Source organism: Gorilla gorilla, chromosome 6 (genome assembly GCF_029281585.2).
Source record: "Gorilla gorilla gorilla isolate KB3781 chromosome 6, NHGRI_mGorGor1-v2.1_pri, whole genome shotgun sequence".
Lineage (NCBI taxonomy): Eukaryota > Metazoa > Chordata > Mammalia > Primates > Hominidae > Gorilla > Gorilla gorilla.
Genome location: NC_073230.2, coordinates 142,880,427 through 142,908,239, shown reverse-complemented (window position 1 = coordinate 142,908,239; position 27,813 = coordinate 142,880,427). Strand labels below are relative to the sequence as shown.

Sequence of the window (27,813 nt, the reverse complement as noted above, 5' to 3'; positions counted from 1 at the left end):
ACTGTTAGTGAATAAATAAAATAACAAGAGTAAAATGCAAAGAAAATCAAAACTGTGAGTGGTAAGTTAGTGTTTCTTTAGGTATCGATAAATACTGAAGAATCAGATTAGACCCCAAGGCATCTTGGTTCTAAGACTTATTTTAGCACAGTGAGACCGTTAGCACCATCTCTCAGAGCTTACAGGGGGAAAAAAAATCAATTGATCAGTTCTCTTTTCAACCTAATGATTTTCATAATGACTTCCAGCAGACCTTAAATGGGACTAATCTATTTACACTAATAAAAGCTGAATCTATTCTCTACCAGACTGGAAGGGCAACAACTGGCTGTGATGCAAACGCCACTCAAATGCAACATTCTTCATATGAACATAATGTGATATGATGAAAACAATACGCTACTGCTGCTGGCCACACTTCCTCGGGAAACCAGAAGTTACTGGCAGTGCCTTAGCTTGGCTGGGGAGATAATAGGTTTGGGCAGCAGTATAATTATCTCTAGCAAATTATTATACTGTAAGCAGCTGTGTCCACCAACTTTCAGTAAGAGCTCCAGCAATCACTCAGCCTACCAAAAACTTTCACTTTGAACCTTGTTGACATCTAGAATTTAGACCATCCTGGGCCTACTGCCTTAACAGAATACCTATTTATTTATTTATTTATTTATTTATTTATTTATTTATTTTTAGAGACAGAGTCTCACTCTGTCATTCAGGCTGGAGTGCAGTGGCATGATCATTGCTCACTGCAACCTGAAACTCCTGAGCTTAAGTGATCCAACCCTCCTGCCTCAGCCTCCCGAGTAGCTGGGACTACAGGCATACATCATGAAACCTGGCTTTTTTTCTTTTTTTCTTTCTTTCTTTTTTTTTTTTTTAGAGACAGTTGCTTGCTATGTTGCCTAGGCTGGTCTCGAATTCCTGGCCTCAAGCAATACCCCCACCTTGGCCTCCCACAGTATTGAGATTACAGGTGTGTACCACCCAGACTGGCCAATGGCAATACTTCCACACTGCTTCCTGCCAGAGAGTCGTCAAGGAAAACATAGCAAATTGAATCGATTGCATTCTAATTATGAGTTGTAGTGGACTGAATAGTGTCTCCCTCCAAAATTCTACACGGAACTTCAGAATGTGACTTAACTTGGAAATCTTTTTAGATGTAATTAAGGTAAGGATTGAGACGAGATCGTCCTGGATTAAGACAAACCCTAAATCCAATGAAAGTATCCTTACAAGAGCCAGAAAAGAAAACATGGAGACACAGGGGAGAACGCCACGTTACGATAGAGACAGAGATTGCAGTTACGCTGCCAGAGCCAAAAATCCACAGGAGCCACCAGAAGCTGAAAGAGTCAAGGAAGGATCGTCCTCCAGAGCTTTGGAGGGAATGTGGCTCCTGGCCTCCAAAACTATGCAAGAGTACATTTGTGTTGTTTTAAGGCACTAAGTTTATGGTAATTTGTCATGGCAGCCCTAGGAAACTAATCCCCTAGCTTTAATGGACAAAGATACTGCATGCTGCTTCTGCTGCTAATAAATGGCCAGCTGACAAACTCCAGGAAAAGGAGAAAGCAGGTGAAACAATATCATCTCTTGCTGTCACACCAGGGTAGTAGAAGGCAGGAAAGGGAAGTTACCAGCTGGGTGCTAGAGTAGAAAGAACAGAAGGTGCGTAAACAGCAAGCTGGTGATGAGAAGAAGATGCAGGTCGAAAATGTGGGCAGAGAGGGCAGGGGTTGGGGCGCAGTCAGTAGAGTTCAGGAAGGAAGGCAGGCGTTAAGGGCCAGGCAGGTAACACATCAAAGCAGTCAACGCAGAGACCTGCTCGCAGGTGACCCGGGGTAGGGAGGATAGGGTATGTTTTACACCCGTTACTCCATTTAATCACTGGAGTGTTGCTGTGACACAGATTTTATGATTCCCATTTTATAGGGGAAGAAACAGGTACAGAGAAGTTAAGCAATTTGGTGACAGCCACAAAGCTATCAAATGAAATGGCTGAGATTTAAATCCATTTGTGTCTGATTCCAAGGCTTATGTACAAGGCTTGGTTCAAAGTATCCAACACAGCAGTCTTTTACAAACCTGGCTGCATTAAATAAAGCCTCAACTATATATATAATATATATACAATTTATATATATATGTATGTATTTTTGAGACAGTCTTGCTTTACTGCCCAGGCTAGAGTGCAATGGTGCTATCTTGGCTCACTACAACCTCCAGCTCCCGGGTTCAAGCCATTCTCCTGCCTCAGTCTCTCAAGTAGCTGAGACTACAGGTACTTACCACCACACCCGGCTAATTTTTGTATTTTTAGTTATAGACAGGGTTTCGCCATGTTGGCCAGGCTGGTCTTGAACTGCTGACCTCAAGTGATCCATCCGCCTCGGCCTCCCAAAGTGATGGGATTACAGGTGTGAGCCACCATGCCCAGCCTTCAACAATAATTTTTGAGGTACTCTCTCTGCCAGCAATAACTGATACGATGGAGTAGAAAGATCAAGGCCAGAGGTACAAATTCTGGCTGCATGTTGGGATCATCTGGGCATCATACCAAACACTGATGCCCAAGCACGCCCCACCCCTGACCAACCAATGGGACCTGGGAAGTGATATTTTTAGGAAGTTCCTGGGTGATTCTAATGGGTAGCGTTGGTGAGAATCACTGCTCTAAGTCTGCAGATATAAGTGGAAAGTGCAGCTGGCAGAGGAAGAGATGACAGTGTGGTGTTTGCAGGCGGATTCTAGCCATTTCACTTCTCAAAAGTTACTCTGACAAATACTGGGGCAGAGAGGAAAATGAAAATATGCTCTAAACATTTCAAGATTGCCCAGAATTTGTACTTGCACAGCTTATGTTTGTTCCTCCAGTGATGTGGGAGTTTAAGCCTGAGCATTAGAAAAGCTGCCTCTGTCTCACATTGCCCTGAATGAGCCAGAAAATGTAGGCTCATCCTGTACTTGGAAACAACTTTGCAAAATCAATGTGCTAGACTAGGAAGCAGCTTCTGCTGCTGCAGCAAATATTGTTTTTACAATTCCTGGGCCTGCATGAAACAAAGCTGAATACTTTTTAAAAAATGACTACTGTTGTTCACCACAAAGCTAAAACCCCACAACATTAGATCCCGTTTCCTAACTTCACGCTGGGTATCATGACGACATTATGTTAAGAGTATGCTTCTTAAACTTTAGCGAGTACCAAAATCACTTAGAGGGCTGGTTTGAACAGAGATTTCCAGAGTGGAATGAGGTTCAGGAATCCGCATTTCTCATAAGCTCCCAGGTCACACTGATGCTCCCGGTCCATGGGCCACACTTGCTTTTGCACTGGTATAAGGCAATGCTGCTCAAACTCTAATGTATATACAAATCATCTGGAGATTCTATACAAATGCAGACTCATCAGAGGTTGATGCTCTTGGCCACAGAACACTCTCTAAGTAGCAAGGGTATGGCATATTCCATTGGTGATAGAGGAAGAAAGTTTGCTTGTACCATTTGTTCACATAGATAGTTGCCTATTCAGCAATTTGATAGGTAAGGGGTCAAAAACCTTAAGCATTAGTCCCCTCGCTCTTTTTTTCAGATGGAGACACCAAAGAAGAAATAAATTAAATGGCATCTCCAAATCAATGGTAAACCAGGGAAATGAACTGAATCAGTTCAGTCTGTCTCCTCATGTTTAAGGAATGAATAATTTGTACTCTGGGAGATATATAAAGCATGAGATGGTATCCACTTCAATGGACTGTTTCCAGAACTCCGTGTTCAGAATCTGACTCAGGAGAAATGAATAATTTCTCTTCAGGTATTTCCTTAGTTTGAATCAACATGCTTTCCTTGCAACAGGTGGAGGCCATTCTGCAGAAATAGTGATGGCAACAGAGGGATCTCAAATGGTAAGACCATGAGATGTATCCAATCCTGCTGTCATCCTGGGAGCATTAGAGGCATAAGAACTGTGACATTTTAATTTTAGCACCATTAACTATCTTAAACCCAAGACCATGAGTTTTATACCATGAGCAGAAAACACAGCCATGTCCTGGTACTAAGGAAGTCATCATTCATTCATTCATTTTCATTCACTCATTCATTCATCCATTTATTAAATATTGAGTGTTTCCTCTATGGCAGACACTATTCTAGGAGCTGGGGATTTAGGAGAGACCCAACTGCAACACATATCTGCACTTTTCTATCTATCTATTGAAAAATGCTTTAGGCACTGGGGTAAAAGTGATGGTTCTGTGCTTTACCTCTCTGAGGCAGTACCGAAAAGTAAGGGATTTAGACAGTTCTTCTCTAACTATGGAGAGCCCAGTTTTTATCCCCAATCAGTTGCACATTGATACTTTTATAAAACATAAAAATGAATTGCTAGAAAAAAGAAATTTTAAAACCCACAAAGATATACAAAACATGAGGCCCAATTTTTTATTACTGGATTCAACAGACAATGTCAAAACGCTAAAAACAATTGTCTAAATGCTCACTCCTAAATTCTCTACGTCTCATAGCAGACTGGTGACAAACAGCTTGCAGACAAGCATAATCCTCAGAATCCACTTTGGGTAGAACTGGCTGGGAGCACAGACTCCAGGGTTACATTGCCTGGGTTTGCATTACAGTTCTACTACTTGGCAGCTATGTGACTGTGGGCAAGTTGTTTAATTTCATTGTTTCTCAGTTTCTTCCTCATAAAAAGAATACCACTCAGAGTTGCCATACATTTTAAACACTTGCAATCAATACAGACAAAGCACCCAGAATAGTGTCTGACCCACAGTAAATGCTACTAAAGTGTTAGCTGCTATCATTACTACTATCTACTATTATAACTGCTATCATCACTGTTTTTACTTCTTCTATTATTACCACTAGTGTTACTCTGCTGTATCAGCTTGGGCTAACACTTGCACAGTTGTTTTAGGTATAAAATGCTGCTTGTCATCTCTTCCTTCCTACTGACTTCCTTCCTTCCTTCCTATGGAACCTGTGACTAGAAAGTGAAATCACTGAGAACACATGTTGGCACCCATGGAAATGCCTCTAATAATCCAAGTGTCTGTACTGCCCAGATGCCACTTCAGAGGGACAAGGACAAAGTGTCCTGGGGTTCTCTTCACAGGGCTCCTAGGCACCGTGTCTGTCCGTTATCAAACAACTGGAGGCATCACTGAGACAGCTGTCCTCCCACCCTCCCTGGAGAATCCAGCTGGGCTGATGCTGTGTGACACTGGGTGTTGCCTCAGGGAAAGGCACGTCCTCTCTTCTACTCTGTGACCAAACAACAGTTTAGCAAAGGGAAGAATTGTAAAGGACATTTTTATACTTCCTGTAATCGAATATTTAACCCACATGCATCTTTCACGCATACACATATTTCTCCAAGCTCCTTCTTAACATTTGTTTTGGCTTCTCAGCTAAAATTTTTGAGAATTATTTCTTACTCTTTTTTCAGATTAGCCACCTACAATTAGCTGGGAATAAAATATTAAGGAAACATAGAAACACATTCAAGAATAAAATTCACCCTGTGCTTGTAGAGGAAGACAAAAAAACAATGAAGCTTGAGTATGGGGAATTATTAGAAAACAATTTACAATCACTATAGGGCAGGAAAATACCAAAGATAGGAAAAAAAATAACCATCTCCTTGTTTGCTTTTTAAACTGCATAACTCTCTCTGAGAATATTAAACAAACTTAGTGATATGGTTTAAATAATTTGCATTTTCATAAAATAAATTTTTTTAATGAAAAAAAGGAGAGCAACATAATCACCAAAAAAAAAAAAAAAAAAAAAATGAAGCAGGTGTGTTAACTCTGGAAAAAAAATTTGCAGGTTAATAGCTTGAATGGTCTTAGCCTCAAGACTTATTCACTTATATATAATTATATGTTGACAAGGTCAAAGAAAGAACAGGTAAAGCTGGAGTTCTTACCTAGCCTCACGGTGACTTAAAGGACAAGAGGCACAGTAACATCTACAAAATGGCGGTGATGAGGTTGGGAGTGATCTGACAGGCACATGGACAGACTGCCCAGATATGTCATTTTGCTGGTAGCATATGGCCTTGACATGGCCCAGATCAACGAATTATGAGTTTTAATGCATCTTTGCTACTGAAGCTGCAAATTATCACATTTAATAAGCTAGTATTATTGGTTCACAGACTCACTCTGTAATGTACTGATGCCTTTTTGTTTTCCTTTTAAATTCAGTGCACTAAACATGTTCAAGTTGCTCTGTATGGCATATAGCGTGACACTTCAGAGAAACAAATACTGAAAGGTTTTCTGATGGAAATGAGGCTAATGATATGGTCAGACAACACATAAAAGTAAACATATTTTTGTCACTCTCTATTTCTCATCTCCTCATTCTGACTCTGTGGGTACTTATGACTCTCAAAACTTATTCACTGTATCCATCCATCCATCCATCCATCCATCCATCCATCCATCCATGCAACATGCATTCATCCAGTAAGTTATTCACTGAGCACCTTCCTTCTGCCTGGCATTATAATATGTGTTTGGAACTTACCTTCTAGTGGGAAAAGATAGAAAATATACAAGTTAGCGAAATTAATTAATAATTAGGGTTGTGGTAAGTGTTAGGAAGAAAAAACCAAAGTGTTAAAATACCGATTAACTGGGGAGATCTATCTGGGATCTTGACAAAAAAAAAAAAAAGTATTCCATTCAGATGATTCAAATAAAGAAATATGAATGAAGAAATAACTTACAGAGGTATGGGCAGGGTTGAAAGCAGCAACAAGGGATACTGAGGCATCCAGAGGCTTGTAACAGCAGAAAGCTGAAATCAAGAGGCAAGAAGAAGTGACATTGCCAGAGTCCAGTGAGAGCTGGAGCTATGGAGGATGTGTCACCTGGCAGGATCTCCTGTTATGGAAGGAGGCACCCACAGCCAGGGCCATGATCCAAAGTGAAGAGGAAGGGGAGAAGAAATCACCCACCCTCTTTCTCCTCCCACTTTCCAATCTTCTACTTGTGCTGCCTATCGGCAGAACCTGATCAGAAGCTACCTGGCAAGGGGGCCTCCATGACACAGTCCACAGACACAGTCCATAGGGTTTGGCCTCAGTATTGATAATGGATGGGGCTGGTGGTAAGGAAAAATGGGAGAATGGAGAATAACCAGGAAAGGGGACCTAATTAGGTAGGACAGTCAGGAAAAGCCTTCCAGTGGACATGACATTTTAAGTGACACCCAGAGAGGAGAAGACCCCAGCCACGCAAAGAGCTGGAAGAGATATCCAGCAGAAGGAAGAACAAGCACGTTCCTTTGGCATTCCCCCTTCTCTGCACCCAACACTCAGTACAGATTCCTCACCAGGCACATGGCTAACAGAGACCCAGACCATCCAAATGAACATCTTCCTATTCTATTTTATCAATATCATAAAAGAGCTTGCTCATAAAAAAGAATGCTCATAACTAGGACGCTTCTCTAAGAAAGGTCCAGCACTTCTGTAAATTCTAACATACAAAGAAAAATCAAGGGAAACATATGTAAAGGCAGGTAAGGGCAGACAACTGGAACAAGTAAAACTCCCTTCCATATATACAACTTCTCTTTGAAAAGCTCAAGCCTTCCACACATTGAATAGTCTCATATTGTACAATTTAGGTAAAAGTGTGAGACTGTGCCCATCCTACTCTTAAATGAAGAAACACAACAAGGATTCAATTCCAACGTAATAATAGTTAATGTATACCTATAATTTAAACTCCTACTAATTTTCTTTTAGTTTTATATTTACCTCCAAGTCACCAGCTAAAATGTATATAAAATATATGCCTCAAGCCTATTAATCAAAAATATCTACTGACAGATTATTTTATTTTTTCTGATGCTAAGAAACCATTTTTTTATATAAAGTAAAATTTTCAGTACTAACAAGATCATCATGTGAATTCAGTGATTTGACTTTTAAAGGCCAGTTTACTGGTTCAAATTCCCTGTGAGGTAGCCAAGTCATTGAAAGGTAAGTCTGCCCCTAAAAGGTATAGAGGGTTTCCTGCTGGTAATTGAAGTTGGGCATCACAGCTTCCTTCCTGTTAATCCTTCATACTCAGGGATGCATTCACCAATGGAAAAATAGTTCCTTTCAAGGACAAATTCCAGACATAATAACGAGGAACTGCCTGCATGTTAATGAGATTCACCATCTCTCATATCCAAAGCTAACCATTTTTTTTTTAATTTTTCTTAAAGATCTTAAGGAACTTCCATTATCCAACTACATTAAATCTAAATTTCCCTAGTGCCTATTTATTTTCTTTTGTTTTGTCCCTGATGAATATGGAAACAGATGGTAATTCTTCTTTTTTAAATTTATGACGCTTGCCAAGTCAATGAAAATTGCTGATAAAAATAGTAAGTTCAAAGTGTATTATTACCTGTAGGAGAGGCCGCTGCACTCCCAGCACCTTCATGGTGTCTGCGTTGGCCAGAATCTTCAAAGGGTCAGATGTTTTAGTGACTCCTTCAATCTCCTTGTTGATCTCAGCCAAGACTTGATTGAGAAAGATGTTTTTGATGTACACGGTGAGAAACTCTCGAAGAGGACACTGTTTGGCTGGGGCAAGACCCAGAGCATGCTCAATCTCCTGAATAAATCTGGAAGACAAACAGTAAGAAGGTTATTAAATTTATGAGGAAAATGTTATATAAATACGACATGAGGACATGAGTATATCTAGTGTTGGCTATTTCCGTGAAGAGGGCAGGTCATCAATAATACTCATCTCTATATAATTTTTAATCTTGTAAAAATATAAATTATTCCACTAATTGAATAGAAATAGGATGAAACAGAAAACATGACTTCTAAAAATGGGGTGAAAAGGAGAAGACAAAAACTATTTTTAATTCCAGAAGGAGATAAGACTACAAGAAACAATGGGAAAACGTGAAAAACAAAAAAACACAAATTATTGTGCAAATTAAAAAGCACATCCCCGAAGAGTACATATTTCCCACCGAAACCTTTACATCAGGGGTCCCCCTACCCCCACACCGGGCGATGAACCAGTACGGGTCTGTGGCCTGTTAGGAACCAGACCGCACAGCAGGTGGTGAGCAGCCAGCTGGGTGAGCATTACCACCTGAGCTCCGCCTCCTGTCAGATCAGCAATCACATTAGATTGTCATAGAAGCATGAACCCTACCGTGAGCTGTGCATGTGAGGGATCTAGGTTGCATGTTCCTTATGAGAGTCTAATATCTGACCTGTGGTGGAAATTTCATTCCGAAACCATCTTTCCCCCAACCCTTGTCCGTGGAAACATTGTCTTCCATGAAGCCAGTGCTTGTGCCAAAAAAGGTTGGGGATTGCTGCTTTACATGTATAGATATAAATGTCAAAAAGAGAGAAACAGAGAGAGAATGAAGGATACTCTAAAATTCATGATGATATGTGAGTTCAGAGGTTAAGAAAGGGAATGGGATGGGAGTTGGAGGACAAAGGAGAACTTCAACCTTACTTGCAATGATCTATTTCCTCTATTAAAAACCCTTAAAGAATACATAACAGAATGTTAATGATTGTCAAGTCTCAGAGATGAGTATAGATTTATTAAAATTCTTATTTTAATAACAAAATAAATTTATTATTAAATTCTTTTTAATTTTCTATACAGGCAGCCCTGCTTTGTGTGGTTTAATATGAACAAATTGAAGTTACTACTGTTTTTTAGTTAAATAACATCAGTCCATCAATTACATAGTTTAAATACCTCAATACCACAGTGTAGTCACCACAGTACATTAAACTTAAGTAACTAAAGTATAAACTTTGTTGGTAGCTCCTCTGAAATCCCTGTGTAAATAACTGATGTGTGTTCATCATGATTAGTGACCAATCACATCCCTTCTTCCAATGCCTATTAGCAACTGGTCACTGTGCATTTGTTATTCACTTCATGGACAGGGAGCAAAGCAAGCAGCTGTGGTGCCTCCCTGTCCCCCACTGATAAATCCATGTGGCATTTTATAAAAATGGATCATTGAAAGAGGGAATTGGCCAACAAAGATAAAAGTACCGCAAAGTGATAACACTGGAAGTGAAATTTGAATTGAATGTAAATGGAGTTACAGGAGAAAGAGCTGACCCTGGGAATGTTGACACTGCTGCCATTGGAGAGGCATAGCCAGACTGAAGGCCAGCACAAATGAGGAAAGTGGTTGTGACCAAAGGGATGCAGAGGATGAAGAGAGATGAGAAGCCAGAGGAAGTGATGTTGGCAACAAATTTCACACTTAAAAAAACTCTTGGAGATATTTCACAACACAGAAAAAATAAAGGATAAAATGCTGGCAACCGAGCCAAACTCAGAAGTGTATGATAGTTCACCCAGAAAAGATGCTTGCTGTATATTGCAAAGCATATAAGACAGCGGCAAGCACTGCTATACTACTCTTGATAAGATTTTAACAAAAAATAAAACACTTTAATTGTCAATGTTTCTAATGTTACAGTGTACTACATACATATCAGTTTTCTTATTTTTCATTTCTGTATATATTTATAAATGCCAGGAATAGAGGTTTTTGTTTTTGTTTTTTTTTTTTGAAGCAGTCTTACTCCGTCGCCCAGGATGGAGTGCAGTGGTACGATCTTGGCTCACCTCCACCTCCTGGGTTCAAGTGATTCTCCTGCCTCAGCCTCCCTAGTATCTGGGATTACAGGTGTGCACCACCACACCCGGCTAATTTTTTTCTATTTTTAGTAGAGATGGAGTTTTGCCATGTTGGCCAGGCTGGTCTTGAACTGCTGGCCTCATGTGATCTGCCCGCTTCGGCCTCCCAAAAGTTTTTAATGTTTTGATAAAAAATTTTAAAGTCATGAAACAATTGTGACTATCCTCATTGATTAAGATTGCTTTGCATGGTTTCAGCTTGCATGGTCATTTTTACAGTTCCACAATGCTATGGAAAGGAAGAGCTGTATTGTACTTCAATTTCTTCTCAAAAAAGAGGAGAAGAATATCAGTGAAAACATAAAATGAATAACCAACTGGGAAGACATATTTACAATTTATATCACAGATGATGGCTAGAACTCAACAAGAAAAAAAACCAAATAACTTAGTAAAAAAAATTATCAAAACACATGAAAAGACTATTTCTAGTCAATACAATGACCATTAAACATTAGAAGAAATTTTTCATTCATAAGAAAAATGCAAAGTAAACTATACTGAGATACCAATTTTTACAACAATGCAATTGGCCAAGTTCCAAAAGTTTGAAAACACACTCTGTTGCTATAAGTGTGAAGAAAGAGGCATTCTCAAATATTACTGACATGAGTGAAAAATGGTACAACCCTTATGGAAGGCAGGTTGGCACTATTATTCAAAAATCCAGATGAATTTCTTTATCGCCCAGAAATCTCACTCCTGGGAAGTTCTTCTGAGAGCTATATCTAAATATGGATGCGATCATCTACATACAGAGTATATAGATCATTACAGCATTGTTTTTAGGCAAAAGACTGGGAACAACCTAAAAGTTCATCAATTAGGGAATAAATAAACTGTGGGATATTTACATTTTGGAATACTGTACAGCTCCCTCTACCCCCAAATGTGGAAACTTTTGATGTACTAATGTGAAAAGACCTCCAGGATATATTGTTACAAGGAAAAAAAGCAAGCTCAGATCAATCTACGGTTAGCAGTATTTACTACACTAACCTCTATATAACAATTATATACCCATTTGTTTATTTTAGCATAAAGACATCCTGGGAAGTCTCAAAAAAACGACTAAGTACCCATAGGAGGCAGGGGTGGGGGTCAGGTCTGGGAGAGGAGTAGAAATTAGACTTTTGAATTATAACTTTTAATAATCATTTGATTGTTAAAAACTGTTAATGTATTAGCTACTCAAATAACATTAAATTAGAAAATTTAAAAATTGCCTACACATATCAAAGACTATATTTAATAAATTGCTGTCAAATTAGGACACATTTAAAGTGTGGTATATAATAGTTCCTTAAGTTTAGCTGTTTAACCTAGTAAAGAGTTTTCTTTACTTACTAAACCAATACATTGAAGTTAATCTTACATATTACCAGTTAAACGCTCTATTAACCCCTGGGGTGTATGTGTGGTGGGAGGATGAAGATGGTGTATATATAGGGTTATCACAATGAAAAAAGTAGCTTTCCTTCAAAGAAAGATGAAATTGAGAAGGCACAAGAAAGAGCATTGAGGCTTCTTAACTGATGTTATCAATGTGAAAGAAAAATAAAATACGACCAAAACCAAAATATAATGGATCTTTAAAGAGAGGGTGAGTGAAAGAAGGCAGGGAAAAATGAAGAAATAAAAGTAGATGGTTAAGCATGGCCACAATTTGAAGATCTCCAAATACCACATCCTGCTGCGATGACCCCTTCTGTTCTCATCTAACCCCCAAAAAGATACTCTACCCAGGTACATCCTAGTCTACTTGGTTGCCTTCCAAAAGAAAACCACTGTTATTAATTTGCTAATGAGTAAATACACCGAAACTCTTTTTATTATTTTTTAATATTATGAGAATTAATCATCAGAATCTCTGTTTTCTTCAAAGGGACTTTGGAAAAGAGTTTTCTGAGTATACTTCTGACATTTTCAAAATATTTAACATTTATCAGAACAAAACTTTTACTAGTCAATCTGCTCATAAACAGATGGGCAGAAGACTCTAAATTAGCCTCATTTTCTTTCTTTCTAGTCTCATATTTGCCTTTCGTGTCCCTAAAATATGAACTGTGCTGAGCAGCACAGACAAAGGGGCCCCCATCGCTTTTGGCTGAGTGATTTCTTTCAAATTCAAATCATTTTTTCCCTAAAGCATACACATCCATCTCACATGACACATACAGGTTGACGTTGTCAGCCCTAACTGGAGGGGACTCATTCAACATGTTTCCAAATCTGCTTTCAGAGCTGCAAGGGACCTCCCTGTACAGAAGCACAAAACATGTGGGTGAGAATGAAAGAGAAAAATTAAGGCTGTTTCGCCAGTCCCTTCTTTACCTTAGTGAAAAATGGATAGAATGGGGGCTAAGGGATGGGGGAGGGGAGGAGATGTTGGTCAAAGGATACAAAATTTCCGGGAGGGGTAAATTCAAGAGATCAAGAGATCTAATACACGGCATGGTGACTATAGTTAGTAACAATGTGTGGATACTAGAAATCACTAAGAGTGCAGAGTTTATGTGTTCTCATCACAAAAAATAAATATGTGAAGTAATACATGTTACTTAGCTCAATGTAGCCATCCCACAATGTATATATATTTCAAAACATGTATATCATAAATGAATATAATTTCTATTTTTCAATTAAAAATAAATAAAAATGAAAAATGAAAAAAAGTAGTTACATTAAATGGGCAACCTACCCTTCATGGGCAGGAAGGACACAGAAAATGAGCCTTCCTAGCCATCCAGGAGATGAACCTCACTCAGTGTCACTCTGCAGAGGGGAGTGACTTAGAGAAGGAGAGTGGTCAAGAGAGGAACACTTACAGTAGGGCTTCCAGAGTTTGGACCTGGAATGCACAGTCTCGAGCAGGTTACTTAGCCTCTCTTGGCTTTACTTGTGTCTTCTGTAAAATGGCTACAATAACACTACCTACCTCACAAGATTGTTCTGATGATTTAATGAGGAAATAAAAATTAAGCACTCAAAACGGAGACCGGCACACAGTAACTGCTTAGTAAATGGTGCTGCTGCGGTTTTTAGAATTACTATCTTACATAAACCCTGATGAGGCTGGAGATTAGAGGAAAGTGTGAAATACTGTATGATTTTTTTTTTCACTTTTCACTTTGCTCCCTTGTTTTCATATCTAATCATCCCTAGTTGACAATTCAGACCATTAGGCTAATACTTGGAATATTTCACTAATAAATGGATGTAGGAATGAGCAAAAAACCCCACGTGGCCAGGCGCAAAGTGTAAATTGCTAACTGCTGAATCCTTCATGCCTAGTAGTGCTACTCTATGGCTGGCACACAGTAGACTTGTAGGAAATATTTATTGAATAAAATATTGGATAAAATAATTAAAAGGTCCTTTGATCATAACCCATAGTTCCTGAAACTAGGACATCATCTATCTGGCATGTAATGCCCTTCTCCTAAGAGTTTGGACTACAGATTTCAATATAAAATTTTTAAAAAATCATCACATATCTCCACCATTCAAATGTAAACCAGTAATTCTTATTGACAGAGGATTCTCTCATTCTTAACCACATCCCACACTGTTTTATATTTTGTGCAATATGGCTGTTCACACTACTTTGTATTCTGTTCTTTCACAGAGTATTACAGACTCATTCTATCAAGCTAATGAACACAGTTCTATTAACCAAACAGCTACTAGGGAACATCTTCATTTTGCTTCTGTTGAATTATTTGCACAAATTAAAATATTGCAAGCAGCTCTTCACCATTTTTGGCAAGTCTTTATTTTATTTTCCCCAATTTACCAGTGTACTGGATGGATCCTTTTACCTAGTAAGTGTTTAAAAATGATCTGTTGAATGGGAGACAGGAGTGAGAGTCAAGGGTATAGAAGAGAATAATCAAAAAGCCCAATTTTCCCAACAATGCTCCTCATTAGCTCTATGGAAGTATGAAAACATTGAATTTTTAACAGTGAAAAGAATCTCATTAGAGAAGAAAATACTTCACTTCAAAGTTAAGTTAGAACACAGATGGAGCCCTGTCAAAAGAGTACTATTTAATCTCGTGAAGTACTTTTACACCAGGAGTTTCCTATCCCCTGTAAATGATGAGCAGGCAAACACAACATACAGGTATATCTGTGTGTATGGAAAAAGAGACTATGAGAGTAAAGAAAAGGGTATACATAAGGCTGTATGGGGAGCGTCTCATCACAGGATTTTGAGGACCCTTATTCAGATCAGCCTCCTAAACTTAAGGTTGTAAAGTAGGAGAAACAAAAAAACAAAAAATGCGAGTATGCAACTGACTCTCATTGCTTTCAAATGTTTAAAGCATGGATCTGGCCGGGCGCGGTGGCTCACACCTGTAATCCCAGCACTTTGAGAGGCCAAGGCAGGCAGATCACGAGGTCAGGAGATCGAGACCATCCTGGCTAACATGGTGAAACCCCGTCTCCACGAAAAACACAAAAAATTAGTCGCAGGGCGTGGTGGCTGGTGCCTGTAGACCCAGCTACTCGGGAAACAAGCAGGAGAATTGCTTGAACCTGGGAGGCAGAGGTTGCAGTGAGCCAAGATCGTGCCACTGCACTCCAGCCTGGGCAACACAGCAAGACTCCATCTAAAAAATAAAATAAAATAAAATAAAGCATGGATCTTATCATCTAAATTCTAATATTTATAAATATTTAATTGAAGCTTTCCTTTTCAGATTCTCAACTAAAGGCCCTCTAAATGTATGTACATATGCAATACCTGTGTTGTTGAATTTACTTTCTTGCAGCAAGTTATGTGTCCTTTGGAATGCACACATGATGACACACTATGAACATTTCACCCAATATTTTCAAAATTTTAATCTTGATTTGATTGCTATCAAGGGAAATTATAAACTAATTAAAATTTCACTCAAGCATCCCTCACTTAGCCCAGCCTTATCACAAATTCTGTTTCACTGTACAGCTCCATTTCTTCCATTTCATCTCGGCCAAGAATTGTGGCTGCTACCAGCTGGAAATATCCTTTAACAGAGAGGTCCTATATCGTATTGTAGAAGCTGCAATGACAGCAGTGATGTTTTATTTATTTGAATAAAAATAATTGCTTATTAAATAAGTATTCCTTACATTCATATCCTAAAAAGCTTTTAAAATTCGACGGCCAACATCACTAATAATGGGACAAAATGGACATCATGTGCCTTCTGATATGATATAAAGAAGAACACAGTATTGTTTTCTGTTACTCTTGCTAAAAATGCGCAACTTGAGTCTACATCATGAGAGCACATCATTTTTCATGAAACCAAAATACAAAATCAAAGGTACAAATTTCAGAATATTCAAATTCAGGATTCTGGTTTTAGAACACAAGTAATTCATGCATGACTCTGTCACAAACAGTGAATCAATGTTTATTGCTAATTATGTCTTTTAATGTGTACATTTATATATGCTCTGTATCATACAACATAAACTTTTCACTTTGCTATTTCCTGAATTTGCTGTATATCATTACATATAATTTGGTAGTTTAGGATGAATAACGTACACATTAATATAGATATTTGGGAGGTCTTGGAATTTTTCTGCTGATTGCATGTATCACAACCAATAGAAACGCATGATTTATCCTTTATGACTTCTGCATTTTGCAGGATCTCTCAACATATCATTTCCTCTTACATGTTTTCTAATCTAGTCTTGACTCTGCAGAGATGTACCATCCTTACTGAGAAGCTCTGAATCTCTCCTATTAATAAAGACTAAAAAAATGAATCTGAACTCTTTCATCTCCATTTTAGTCCAAGATTTCTATGTGAAAAGTTGCATGACATTTGCAGGTCTGCGGAAGCTTTGCATGATCAAAAGTAAGTCCACACGGTCCCGTCCTCATTGTGCCAGTCCTCTACTGTCACATTTAATATTGTTATATGACACAGATTGTGTATAAAAGCATGCATTAAAATTTTAATTAGCAATAAACGGTGACATACTGTTTGTGACACCATCATGAATGAATTACGTGTGCTACAAAAGCCACAGATCTGCATCAGAATTCTGTACCTTTGATTTTGAGTTTTGGTTTTATGTAAAGAATGCAAACAACAGTAAAAACAAGCCTGTAGCATGAATGATACATGAGTTACAAAGAGAAAATAAAATGCACATTCCCCCTAAATCCAGCAAACTGAAATAATCTTTGGACCCAGAATGAGAATGAAACACCCTAAATCCAGCAAACTGAAATAATCTTTGGACCCAGAATGAGAATGAAACACCCTAAATCCAGCAAACTGAAATAATCTTTGGACCCAGAATGAGAATGAAACACTAACTGTCAAATGCAGAACTTTTCAGGAGAGATATGGGCCCATGTACAAAGATGGCAAACAGCACTAATAACAGAGTCCTGCATTCTGATGACACTTTCTGCACACCACTCTAAGGGAAATCATGGACTATTTATGAGAACACAGTATATTCAAAGTCCCTACCATGGTAGATTTATATGTAAAAAAAAAAATCAACCTACAACTCATAATAAAATCCACCCCCAGACATGGGCCCATCCTTGTACAAAGAACTGTGACCAGTTAGCTATACTCAGATGATAAATGGGCTTTGGGAATCAAACCCAAGTGAGGCCATGCAAAAGGCTGGAAACAACTCAGTCTGCAGAAAGAAGGCGCCCCCAGCAAACAGGGCTCCTTTAAGATATATTTCTTACTTTCTCAACTGCTCTCAGGTATGACTTTTAAGACACAGAGCAAACTGGAAAACAACTTAGGCAAAGAAGGAAAGAAGCCTCAGAGGAATTGATTTGAGATATATTCAACTCACTAGTATTATCTGAGTCGAAAAAGATCATTTAGAAATGATTTACAAGGGACTCATTCAGAAACAGCAGCAACAGGCATATTTAAGACCATAAATCAGTGGAACATGAAAACCGAAAAAAAATCCATAAAGGTTAATGCACTTTGGAGCACGTTTGCCTCTTAATTCATGGGAGTAAGCCATTGGCACATCAGGAAGAGGCTCTCCCCCAACAAGCTGTAATTGTTCATGCTGAGTGTAACTACTATCTGTGCCTTTTGTATATAAAGATTTTCTGTGTAAAAGTGCAAAATAAGCTCATCACTGCAGAGCCCAATCATGTCCTCAGCCCATACCCGTAGGAGACAATTTGCTGAACTAATCAAATAAAAAGGGATTTGGGTGCTCTTATTTGTAATGTGTGAAATTCATGTCTGGAAGTAGAGAAGAAAAGAGGTAAAAATCATTAAATAAAGGGAGAAAGAATATTATCTACAAAATTTGGACTCTGCAGGCTTATAAACAAATTTAACTTAAAAAAATCTTACCATGAGTATATTGCAAGTGATTTGTGACTACAGTTAAGTGTTCCCTCTGGACTGAAAAGCACTTTAGGTAAAATGAAGTAAGCCTCTCTAAAAACGACAGCTGTTAAATTTTTTAAGCATATAATTTGGAAATTGAAGTGACTTAAACTCTAACCCTTAATATCAAACAATCTTTTTAAACCAAAGATTGCATAAATAAATAAGGGATGCTGACATAAAACTCAGAGAACAAAATAATAATACTGCTTTCCCAAGAGGTCTGGAATTTTGGTTTATCCTTTCAATTTATCTTACGGTAAATACCCTCTTCTTTATTTATTTATTTATTTTTTCAGAAGATAAAGCTGTCAGAAAAATTTCCAAGAAAAACTGCAATTTATTCAAAATATCTATCATACACCTGGAAACTTATGTGTCACGTATTAAATATACTCTGTTTTAGGTGCCCCATATCAGTTTGACCTTCAGAGACTCTAATGCAAGACACGGGAGAATCTGGCAAATTTTCTACCTGTTGCTATTCCAGTAGGAGCTGTATTAATAATTGCTTACACCCATGGAGCGCTTACCATGTCCTGATCAAAGAGCTTTATATGGATTCTTTTTTATGTGACTTTCACAGACACTCTATGAGGACTGTGCTTTTACTATCTCCATTTTACATGTGATAAAACTGAGCAGCTGAAAAAATGGCAGTAACATTAACAGCTGACAGTTCTTATTGTTCTTATTGTAGTCATCTTTCAGTATCCCTGGGGGACTGGTTCCAAGACCATCTGGGTCTGTGCACACTCCAGTCCGGCAGTCGGCCCTGCAGAACCTGCGTATAAGAAAAGTCGGCCCACCGTATCTTCCGATTTCACATGCTGTGAATGCTGTGTTTTCGATCTGCATTTGGTTGTGGATGCAGAACCCTGCGATATGAGGGCCGACCGTATTTATTTAAGAAAATCAGCATAGAAGTGGACCTGCACATTTCAAATCAGTGTTGTCTGAGGGCCAACTGTATAGGCCAGCATTGTTTTAAGTAATCACCATGCTTTGCTTCACATATTCCTTATAACACTATGAAGTTAGGTACTTTTATAATTGCCATTTGGAAGCAGACACGAAGGCACAGAAAGGCAAAGTTACTTTCCCAAGGTCATACAGCTAGCAAGGGATGGGGCCAAAATTTGACCTTGGACAGTTTGACTCCAGAGACCATGCCAGACTTCATCACTCTATCCAACATACTTTAATATCAAAGCCTCTCAAAGGTTCACCCGTAAGGTTAGAACTCCAGAGGTGGGGAGGTAAGGGGATGACAATCAATAGACTTAAGTCCATGCTGAAAACCCTAAAGTGTGTGCTGAGGTACTGGGACCTTGTGTGGATGGAGAGGACCATAATATTACTAAATATAAGCATTTGAATATATCAAAGACCGAATTATTTCTCTTAAAATACAACAAATATTATCTCCAGCCCTGACTTCTTGCTCCTGACCTGCATTTCCAATCACTTGATAGATACTTTCAAATGATGTCCTCCTGATAACTCAAACTATGTCCAACATGGAGCTCTTCGCTGCTGTACTCCCATTATCATTTCAATTCTCTCCTCCTGTGTTCTCTATTTTTGTGTCATCATCATTCCACTTACCTAAGCTCAAGCTTAAAAATCATCTTTCACTTTTTCTTCAGCCTTGCTACTCATGCAAGAAGCTTCTAGATGTATAGACATTCTCTTTATATTAAATCTTAAGTTCATACATTTATCTACTTGTTTACCCCTTCACTTATTTATTACTCCTTATGCTGAAAGGTAGGCACTATGTTAGTGGTCTAGGTCTAAGGCACCCCCAGTGAAAGAATTATGCCCCAGGAGCTATCACCCACTTAGCACATGCTATGAATAGTGTTCAAGTAGTTTAATGTTTGAACTCAGACAGACATTCCTGTGCCTCCATTTGTAACACTCACATACTAAGTCAGGTTCTTACAAAATGAGATGACGCAGGTGAATAGACAGAATTAAAATAGGGCAAAACTTTTTCCCAGGCCTCCCTAAAATAATCTCCTAACTGGTTTTTCCTTCTTCCATCCCTTCTTCCTTCAACTTATATAATATATGACTATTTGGTTAATCTCATTAAAGCAAAGAATCTAGAACTCCTTGCAGTTTCATAAAACATGCCTTGCTCTCTCTTGCCTCCAGCATAGTCTCTGTACAAGCTGGTTCGTTTATTTAGAACACTGTCCCCGTATCTCCTTCCTGACTGTCACTTGTCCTGTGGCCACCAGCTTAGATGTCACTTCCTCCAGAGGCCCTTCTCCCTTACGTGTATGTTGAATGCCCTTTTACTATGTCACCACACCACCCTAAGTCCACAGAATTCTGCTATGGAGGTATCTGTCTTCCCTACTAGTTTTAAAATATCTTGAAAAGAGGGAACATGTCTTTTTCATGTAGACAATGTTTGGTATCCAGTAGGTAAGAAACTCAAGAAATAAGTCTAACATTATTTCTACTTCTACTCATTAGCAAACTTTGAGTTCCATGTACTCTCTGTATTTTTTTAAGTTCATGCCTTTTCTTATAATGATCATGTGGTCTACTTCTACTGTTCCCTTGCATTTTCTAAATTGTGGCAAATCAGCTAAAGAGGAGTTTTGAAAATTTATCATTTTCACAATAGCCTTTCTTCAAGGACCACTTCAAAACTAAGTCACTCACAAAGTTTTCCCTGATGCCTTTAAAACCGCTTTATGTATTTGAACTATTTTACTTCATAGCATTAGTCTTTTTTTCTACCTGTTTTTCTCTTTTAGAATTAAGTTCCTTCTGAGCAGCAACTGTGTTTTGTACATCTTTGATTTATACCTGAAACACCTAACACTACATCAAGTACAGTGGACACAGTTAATAAATGTTTTAATAAATAATATTAAGTTATTTTTACAGCTTGTTTAGGCTGGTCTTTAAAGGCTAGTCCTTCTTAAAGGGGATACAATATACAGATTATTTTAAGGCTATGTTTTAGGAAAGAAACACGGCTGGCTAAGCAAGATAAGGAATAGAGATGGTGAAAGAAAAAAAGAAAGTTGTGAAGTTAAGGATGCATGTACTATGTTAAACATATCAATGAGGAATTTTTAAGGCAAACCAACAGCAAATCAAAACCTAGTCCTTTTCTCAAACGTGAAATTTAGTGAAGCTGGCCTAAGCTGAACATTACTCAGGCATGAATAACAGAAGTCAAAGACTGGAAGTATTTCATATGTCAAAAATGTGACTGGCTTATGTACCTGCTGAAATAAAATTATAGTATATATTGTCTGGAAGAAACAAACTGGCTCCATGGTTATTCCACTCTTTTTCAACAGGATGGATTTCATTACATTTAATAAATGAATACTTTGGAAAACTCAGTTTGAATGATCTCTAATGGGCCTATCTGGCAACCACCCTTATTGCTGAACTTAGTTTATGATTATTTCTTATCACACTCTTAAGTTTACTATCACTTGATTAACTGGCAAAGTGTTCTGAATGCACAGTGCCCTAAGAAAAAAGTAGTCACTAATGATATGAGTCACAGACAGGCAAAGACAGTTATGATATTAGTCTTGTTGCTTAAACTTTTCTATTTTTGTTTTCCTGTATTCACACACTTGATCATTAATTCAGGTAAACCAGGATAATCTCATATCACTGGTGGTTTCTTTCTCTGTTCACACATCTACACTTTGCCTGAACAGTATCTACAATTATCTTGCAACGGTATTCACAAAGTTATTTTTCTACGGTGGTTCAAAGTTCTCAAAGTTACCTCCTCTGGAGCCGTTTCCTACTTGGAAGACAGTATTGCCTTTCAGAGTCTCACTTTGGGTCATCTATTGATATATCACATTATCAGGATTTCGACATAACAAAATGGGTTGGAGTAACATCGAATTCACATCAAAAGTGAACTAACAGTAAACCAAGCTAAATATTTTAAGCCATCTGAGCTACCATTCCATTCTTACAGTTCTTTGTTCCTTCAAGAGGCATCTGTGTTAAATTCTTCTTTATAATTTCATAAATAGGTCCACTTATTACATAGGAATTAAAGACTTTTAGTATTTCCACCTTTCTATTTTATTTATGTTTTCATATCCCCTGTAAGGCTAAATCAGAGTTAAAAATTCTGCTCACAAATCTGAGATATAGAAAAGTATAGATTATTACATTTGTACACAGGATAATAAAGAAAAGGTATCTTCCTGTCTGATTACTTGCAAGTGAATATCTATCAATTGTATAGATATTAAAATGATAGAATATGCATCATTTTCTAAGAAAAACTAGACTCTGTAGAAGAATTTCGATTACAATATTATCAGTTCCTGCAGAACTGATATTCTTTTCGATTATGTTGATGACAAATTCCTAAAACTCACAGAAGATAAAACAGCTGTCCAAGCAAGAGTCAATGTCTGCAATCAGGTGACTCTGCCCAGTATGTTATACTCAGCTTGAATATGCAAGCAAGACACAGAAAAAGCCTGTAGAAATGGTTTGTACATTTAAAAAAATAAAACAACAAAACTCCAGTATAAGCCCTGGTTTCATCTGAGAAATGTTTCCTGTTTTCAAAGTAATGGAAAAATTCAAGAAATATATGCTTTATCATAACACAAATACAAAATACATCTTAATGGAAAAAATTATTTCAGAAAACTACTTTGGCTCAGATAAAACTTGTGAAAAAATTTCCAGCCATCATGTTGGCAGCCAGTTCTAACACAGTTTATTTTAAATATGATAGTATTCATAAAATTATTCATTGTCATAAGGCTGACAATAAAAAATTATGGCAACAGGAATGATAACCACAAGCACAAAAGTTAGTTTTGCATTTACCATTTATGTATTCAGTTCATTACTTCAATGCATTCACACTTATTAATGTCTTTAGAAGTGTTTTTTTTTTTTCTGTCATTTCCCACATGCATATCTTGTTTTGGAAGCAATATAATAAGCTCTTCTTGGACAGGAGGTATTCACTGTATTTTCTCTCTCTCTCCTTTTTTTTTTTTTTTTTGTGGAGACAGAGTTTTGCTCTTGTCGCCCAGGCTGGAGTGCAGTGGCATGATCTTGGCTCACTGCAACCTCTGCCTCCCGGATCCAAGCAATACTCCTGCCTCAGCCTCACAAGTAGCTGGGATTACAGGCGTCTACCACCACATCTGGCTAATTTTTTGTATTTTTAGTAGCCATGTTGGGCAGGCTGCTCTTGAACTCCTGACCTCGGGTGATCCGCCTGCCTCAGCCTCCCAAAGTGCTAAAATTACAGGTGTGAGCCACTGTGCCTGGCCTATTTTCTGTTTTTAAAAAATATGGAGCAGCATCCATTTTACTGTTTGGTTTTGACAAATTCTCAGCAATAGTTATTCATGTAAGATTCCAGCAACAACCTGAAACATGACAGTAAGCCTACCAAATATCTAAGTAATTAATTCAATTAACATTTACTGACCATATGTAAGCTGTGCCCTAGAAGCTAGGAGTGCCAAGTCTTATAAGTCAAGTGGATGCATGATTATTGCTCATATCTATAGTGCATGTTAGTACTTACAAAAGACTTTCACATACTTGAACCTCATTCTGCTTTGGGGGCTGTTTTGACACTGACAATTATTTCCATTTTACATGCGAGGAAATTACAGTTCAGAAAAGGTAAGTAATTTGCTGAAGGTCACACTGCTCTCAAGCTTTCAGACTGTATCTTGAAGCCAGATCTGGTTCCTAATTAGTCCACCATGCTTTCTTCTATACCACATCCTAAAAATGGCAAAGCCCACAATGCCTGTAAATCCAGAGGAATGTAAAATACATGGTCCACAGGTTCAAAGATTCTAGAAAATTTCCCAAGGAGCAGAAATACGGGAAGGCTTATTTTTTATAACTAAGTTTTATATATTTTGGTAGTTTTAGAACTTTCTGATGCAATACTATATCCTGAACAGTTTTAAAACACTAGCAAAGTCCAACCTTGTTGGAAAAGTGGGTGGGCAAAATGCGTACATAAAAAGGAGCAACATGACAGGAGCTTGTATTACTGGTGTGTTAATTTATACAGGGAAGGATCCCACAATGGGTAGGACACGATCAATGCCATACACAGGTTCTGGCAACTGTGAAAGGTCTGAGATTTTTCTAAGACTTAACCACAATAGTAGGCTGAGCATCTTTTGCCTCTGAGTTCTCCAATGACAGAAGTCGAAGAATAATTAGACTATGTGGGTTTCTCTGTAACCTGGTTGGCCATTTCCCCTAACAGCACAATTACCCTGCTAATGAGATTAAATTTGGTTTAACTAGAGGATTATTTCACTGCAGAGCCCCCTGCCGACTCAGGTTCCCACAGGATCCATCCCTGTGTTGATGCACCCATCTAACATTCATTTGCCTTAATGAAGGCCAGACACGAGAATTAGGCCTGCACAGTAGCGAAAAACACAAGGGCTTTCGTTTCTATTGAAGAAGAGCCTCATTTAGTCAATCTGAATCTTCCTAATACCAAGTGAAATATTTATTAATGAGTATCAGCACAGCAAGCCAGAAAGTCTTATTTGCATTCATTTAAACCATAAATAATTGAAGGTAGATTTCATTCCTTCTGTCATGGTATCAGGAAAATCCTCAATAGCATGCTGAATAAAAAGAGACCATTAGTGAGAGAAAATGAATTAAAAGTTGAGGGTTGTAGATGTTTTGCCTACCCTTAGACTACATGGCTCATTTCCCGATAATATATAATTCATTATCCTGTACTAGGCATCTCAGTGGAGGTGACAGAATGAGATACTAACAATTTTTTTTCTTATTTCTTTAGGCCACGATTATAGAGGACATATCTGTGCTATTCATAAGGTCGGACCAAAGATGGTTCTGAGCAGACATGGGTATCCCTTTATTCACTTACTCATCAAAAGAAGGGCTTGATCAACTTCAACCACAAGCTTGAGCCACTGTATTCCCTAAGATAATTTATGTAAGTTAAAACATTGGAATGGAACAAAAGCATGAGATTATCTTAAAAATTTTGCATCTCATGCTCAGATTTGAGAATTTATGTATGCTTGACACTTTGTAGTATCGTTATTGGAGAACAGAAGATGCCTGCCTACCCACACTGAAGTTATGACTAGACGTCAACACTGTTACTTGGGTCATCTAAACTTTGAAAGCAATGACCAGGGGATCTTTGTGAAATGTTTCCCTAAATGAATTCTTTTTGACTATTGTTCTTAAGATTGCTTCAACTTTTGAAACAAAAGAAAGAAAAATCCTATCATCAGAGGACTGAAAATTCAGTGCAGAATTACTTAATAATGTGATTATTACTTAATACTACTTTATGAGGACAAAAAAAGGAATGTTATTAAAACAAAACTGGAAAACTTTTATTCCTAAAGTTGTGAATTTTTCATTCAGAGCATCATAAAGGAACCAAAGTGATTATTTTAGGTCTTAAGAAATAGAACGACTCTCTTTATTTTTGGTCAACTAATTCTCTAGAAGAAGACGGTATCATAAAAACACAGAAGGAATCAGAATAGTTAAAAACTATTAGAATGATTGAAGGATATATTTATTTTCAAAAGTACAAGTAATATATAAATCTACCTACTTTAAATGTGACTTTAAGAGAATCCAAAAGAATGACAACTGGATAATAACATTTGAAATTTGTTTTCAGAACTTTTTAGTCACTTTCACATTCATTACCTAACTTAATGCCACCAGCATTTTAGAGTGCTAAGCTGAGACTCTCATCTGGGGAAGTGACATGTTTGACTATAAGTATAAATGTAGAGAGGGAGGAAAGAAAATATGATGGGTGGGTGGGTGGATGGATGGATGGATGGATGGAAGGATGGATGAAAAAGTGCCTTCTATAAAGCTACAGCTACCTGACTCACTAAGTTCTTGGTATTTAACCTGCTCCTTTGAGTGTGCATTATTTCCTTTAAATTACATTAATGAGATTAAGTAAGGTGAAAAGTAATCTCCAAACAAGTCCCATCTCTAGAAATGATCTAACTCTAGTCCATACTTTCTTCTGGATTATAACTGTCTCTGGTCTGGTCTTTTCCATTCCTACTTCACTACCCACCCTATATTTCACCACTAGACTAATCTGCATCAAGCTTTCACAGTATATTTCATTTCTCAAAAACTTTCAATGGCTTTTACTTCCATCTCATGAATCTCTAATTTTCTCTCTGGTTTTCATGGTCCTCTTAGGATCAGGCTGCGTTACATTCCCATATCTCTGCATAATGGCCATTTGATGATTTCATGAGAATCCAAAATTATTTCTGTCCTTGTCCTTTTGCTTATGTTTTTCTGCTTATTTAGAACATACTCCACTTCATTGAGGTTTTAGAATACCCATATTTAATATACATGAAATCAGTGGTGTATGGGCTGAGAGGGACAGGGGCAATGCAAACACAACAAGGTATTTGGCCTGCCATTCCACTCGATGAGAATGTGTCCCACGGTATGCAGGACAGGGAGGCACCAATCCAGGCCCCTCAATCAGACTCAGCTCCTGGATGTCTTTCATGGTATCAGACTCTAGTCACTCTGAGTGTGACTGTGTGATCTAGTACTTAAAATGTGTATTTTTTTATGTGACATAATTATTCACAGGGGGAATACCTCTTTTGGAGTTTAACCAAAGGGGTATAAAATTGGAGGAAAATGTAGCTGGGTTATATTTACCATGTTGAGAGACAGCAGTTCATCTCTAACTTGCTAAGCAATTTTCATAGGTAATCATGATGATATCTGATTTTCACCCTAGGTACAGAAGTAGATTCTAACATCCATATATGACTGGAACTCTATGACAGAGATCACCTGAATTTTACCTGTCTCTCAAAATCGCAGCTTCAGGCTTATTGTCTGTAGTCTACATTAATCTCTCTCTGTTCCCTAGCTTTCATAGTCCAAGGAACACAATGATGTGTTTACACCTCATCTTTTACTGTCCTCTGTTATTTCTCATAAAATTATCTCTCCCCAACTATATTTTCATGTCTCTGAGTAGAGGGATTGTGCTTTTATTTTTTTTGTCTTTCTCATGGTTCCTAACACAGTGTGCCACTCATATTAAGAACTCAATGGTATGATCTTTTGAGCAACATAATACACAGGAGAGGCCACAGGGTCTGAGGTCAGACAGGCCTGGGTTGGAATTTCAGCTTTCCCAGATATTTAACTGTGGCACTTTTCTGACCACTCAGGCTCCTAATCTGTAAAATGAGGAAATAATATCTGCCTTGCAGGGTTATTATAAGGTTGGCAGTGATGTATGTATTGCAGTAGTACCTTAAATTCACCTCATGTCTATAAACAGTGTCTGAAATACGGTAGCACTCATTATGTGGCAGGTAATATTACTAACAAGTAATTCCTCTGTTTATTTCTTCGTAAATATGCCAAGAAAATTACTGCTAAAGGTTTGTGTGATAAAAGTGATATCACCACAGACTTGGTCTCTTTAAGTGGGAATTCCCTCAAAGCTTTTAAATGACTCAGATTATAATGATGGAGATCTCTAAAGCTTATTTGGAGCTTACTAACAATATCCTATGTTTATGTATTCTTTATAGATTACAGTACCTTTGCATGCATATTTTCAGTATTCCCTAACTTACAAATAA

General features: G+C 37.8%; 1 protein-coding gene and 1 long non-coding RNA gene across 3 annotated transcripts in view; one reads left to right on the top strand and one right to left on the bottom strand.

The window, feature by feature from the left end:
• EXOC4 (exocyst complex component 4) overlaps window positions 1-27,813 on the bottom strand; it is an 804,715-nt gene that overhangs the window by 234,287 nt on the left and 542,615 nt on the right. For both annotated transcript variants that reach the window (XM_019031456.4, XM_063708773.1), the window contains exon 11: window positions 8,445-8,664. In XM_019031456.4, coding sequence (XP_018887001.1) covers window positions 8,445-8,664 — 220 coding nt within the window. The remainder of the gene's footprint in view (window positions 1-8,444; window positions 8,665-27,813) is intronic.
• LOC109027805 (uncharacterized) lies at window positions 1,178-25,541 on the top strand. Its single transcript, XR_002006881.3, has 4 exons — window positions 1,178-1,581; window positions 2,327-2,520; window positions 3,599-3,820; window positions 24,972-25,541. It is a non-coding gene; the product is annotated as an uncharacterized lncRNA (long non-coding RNA).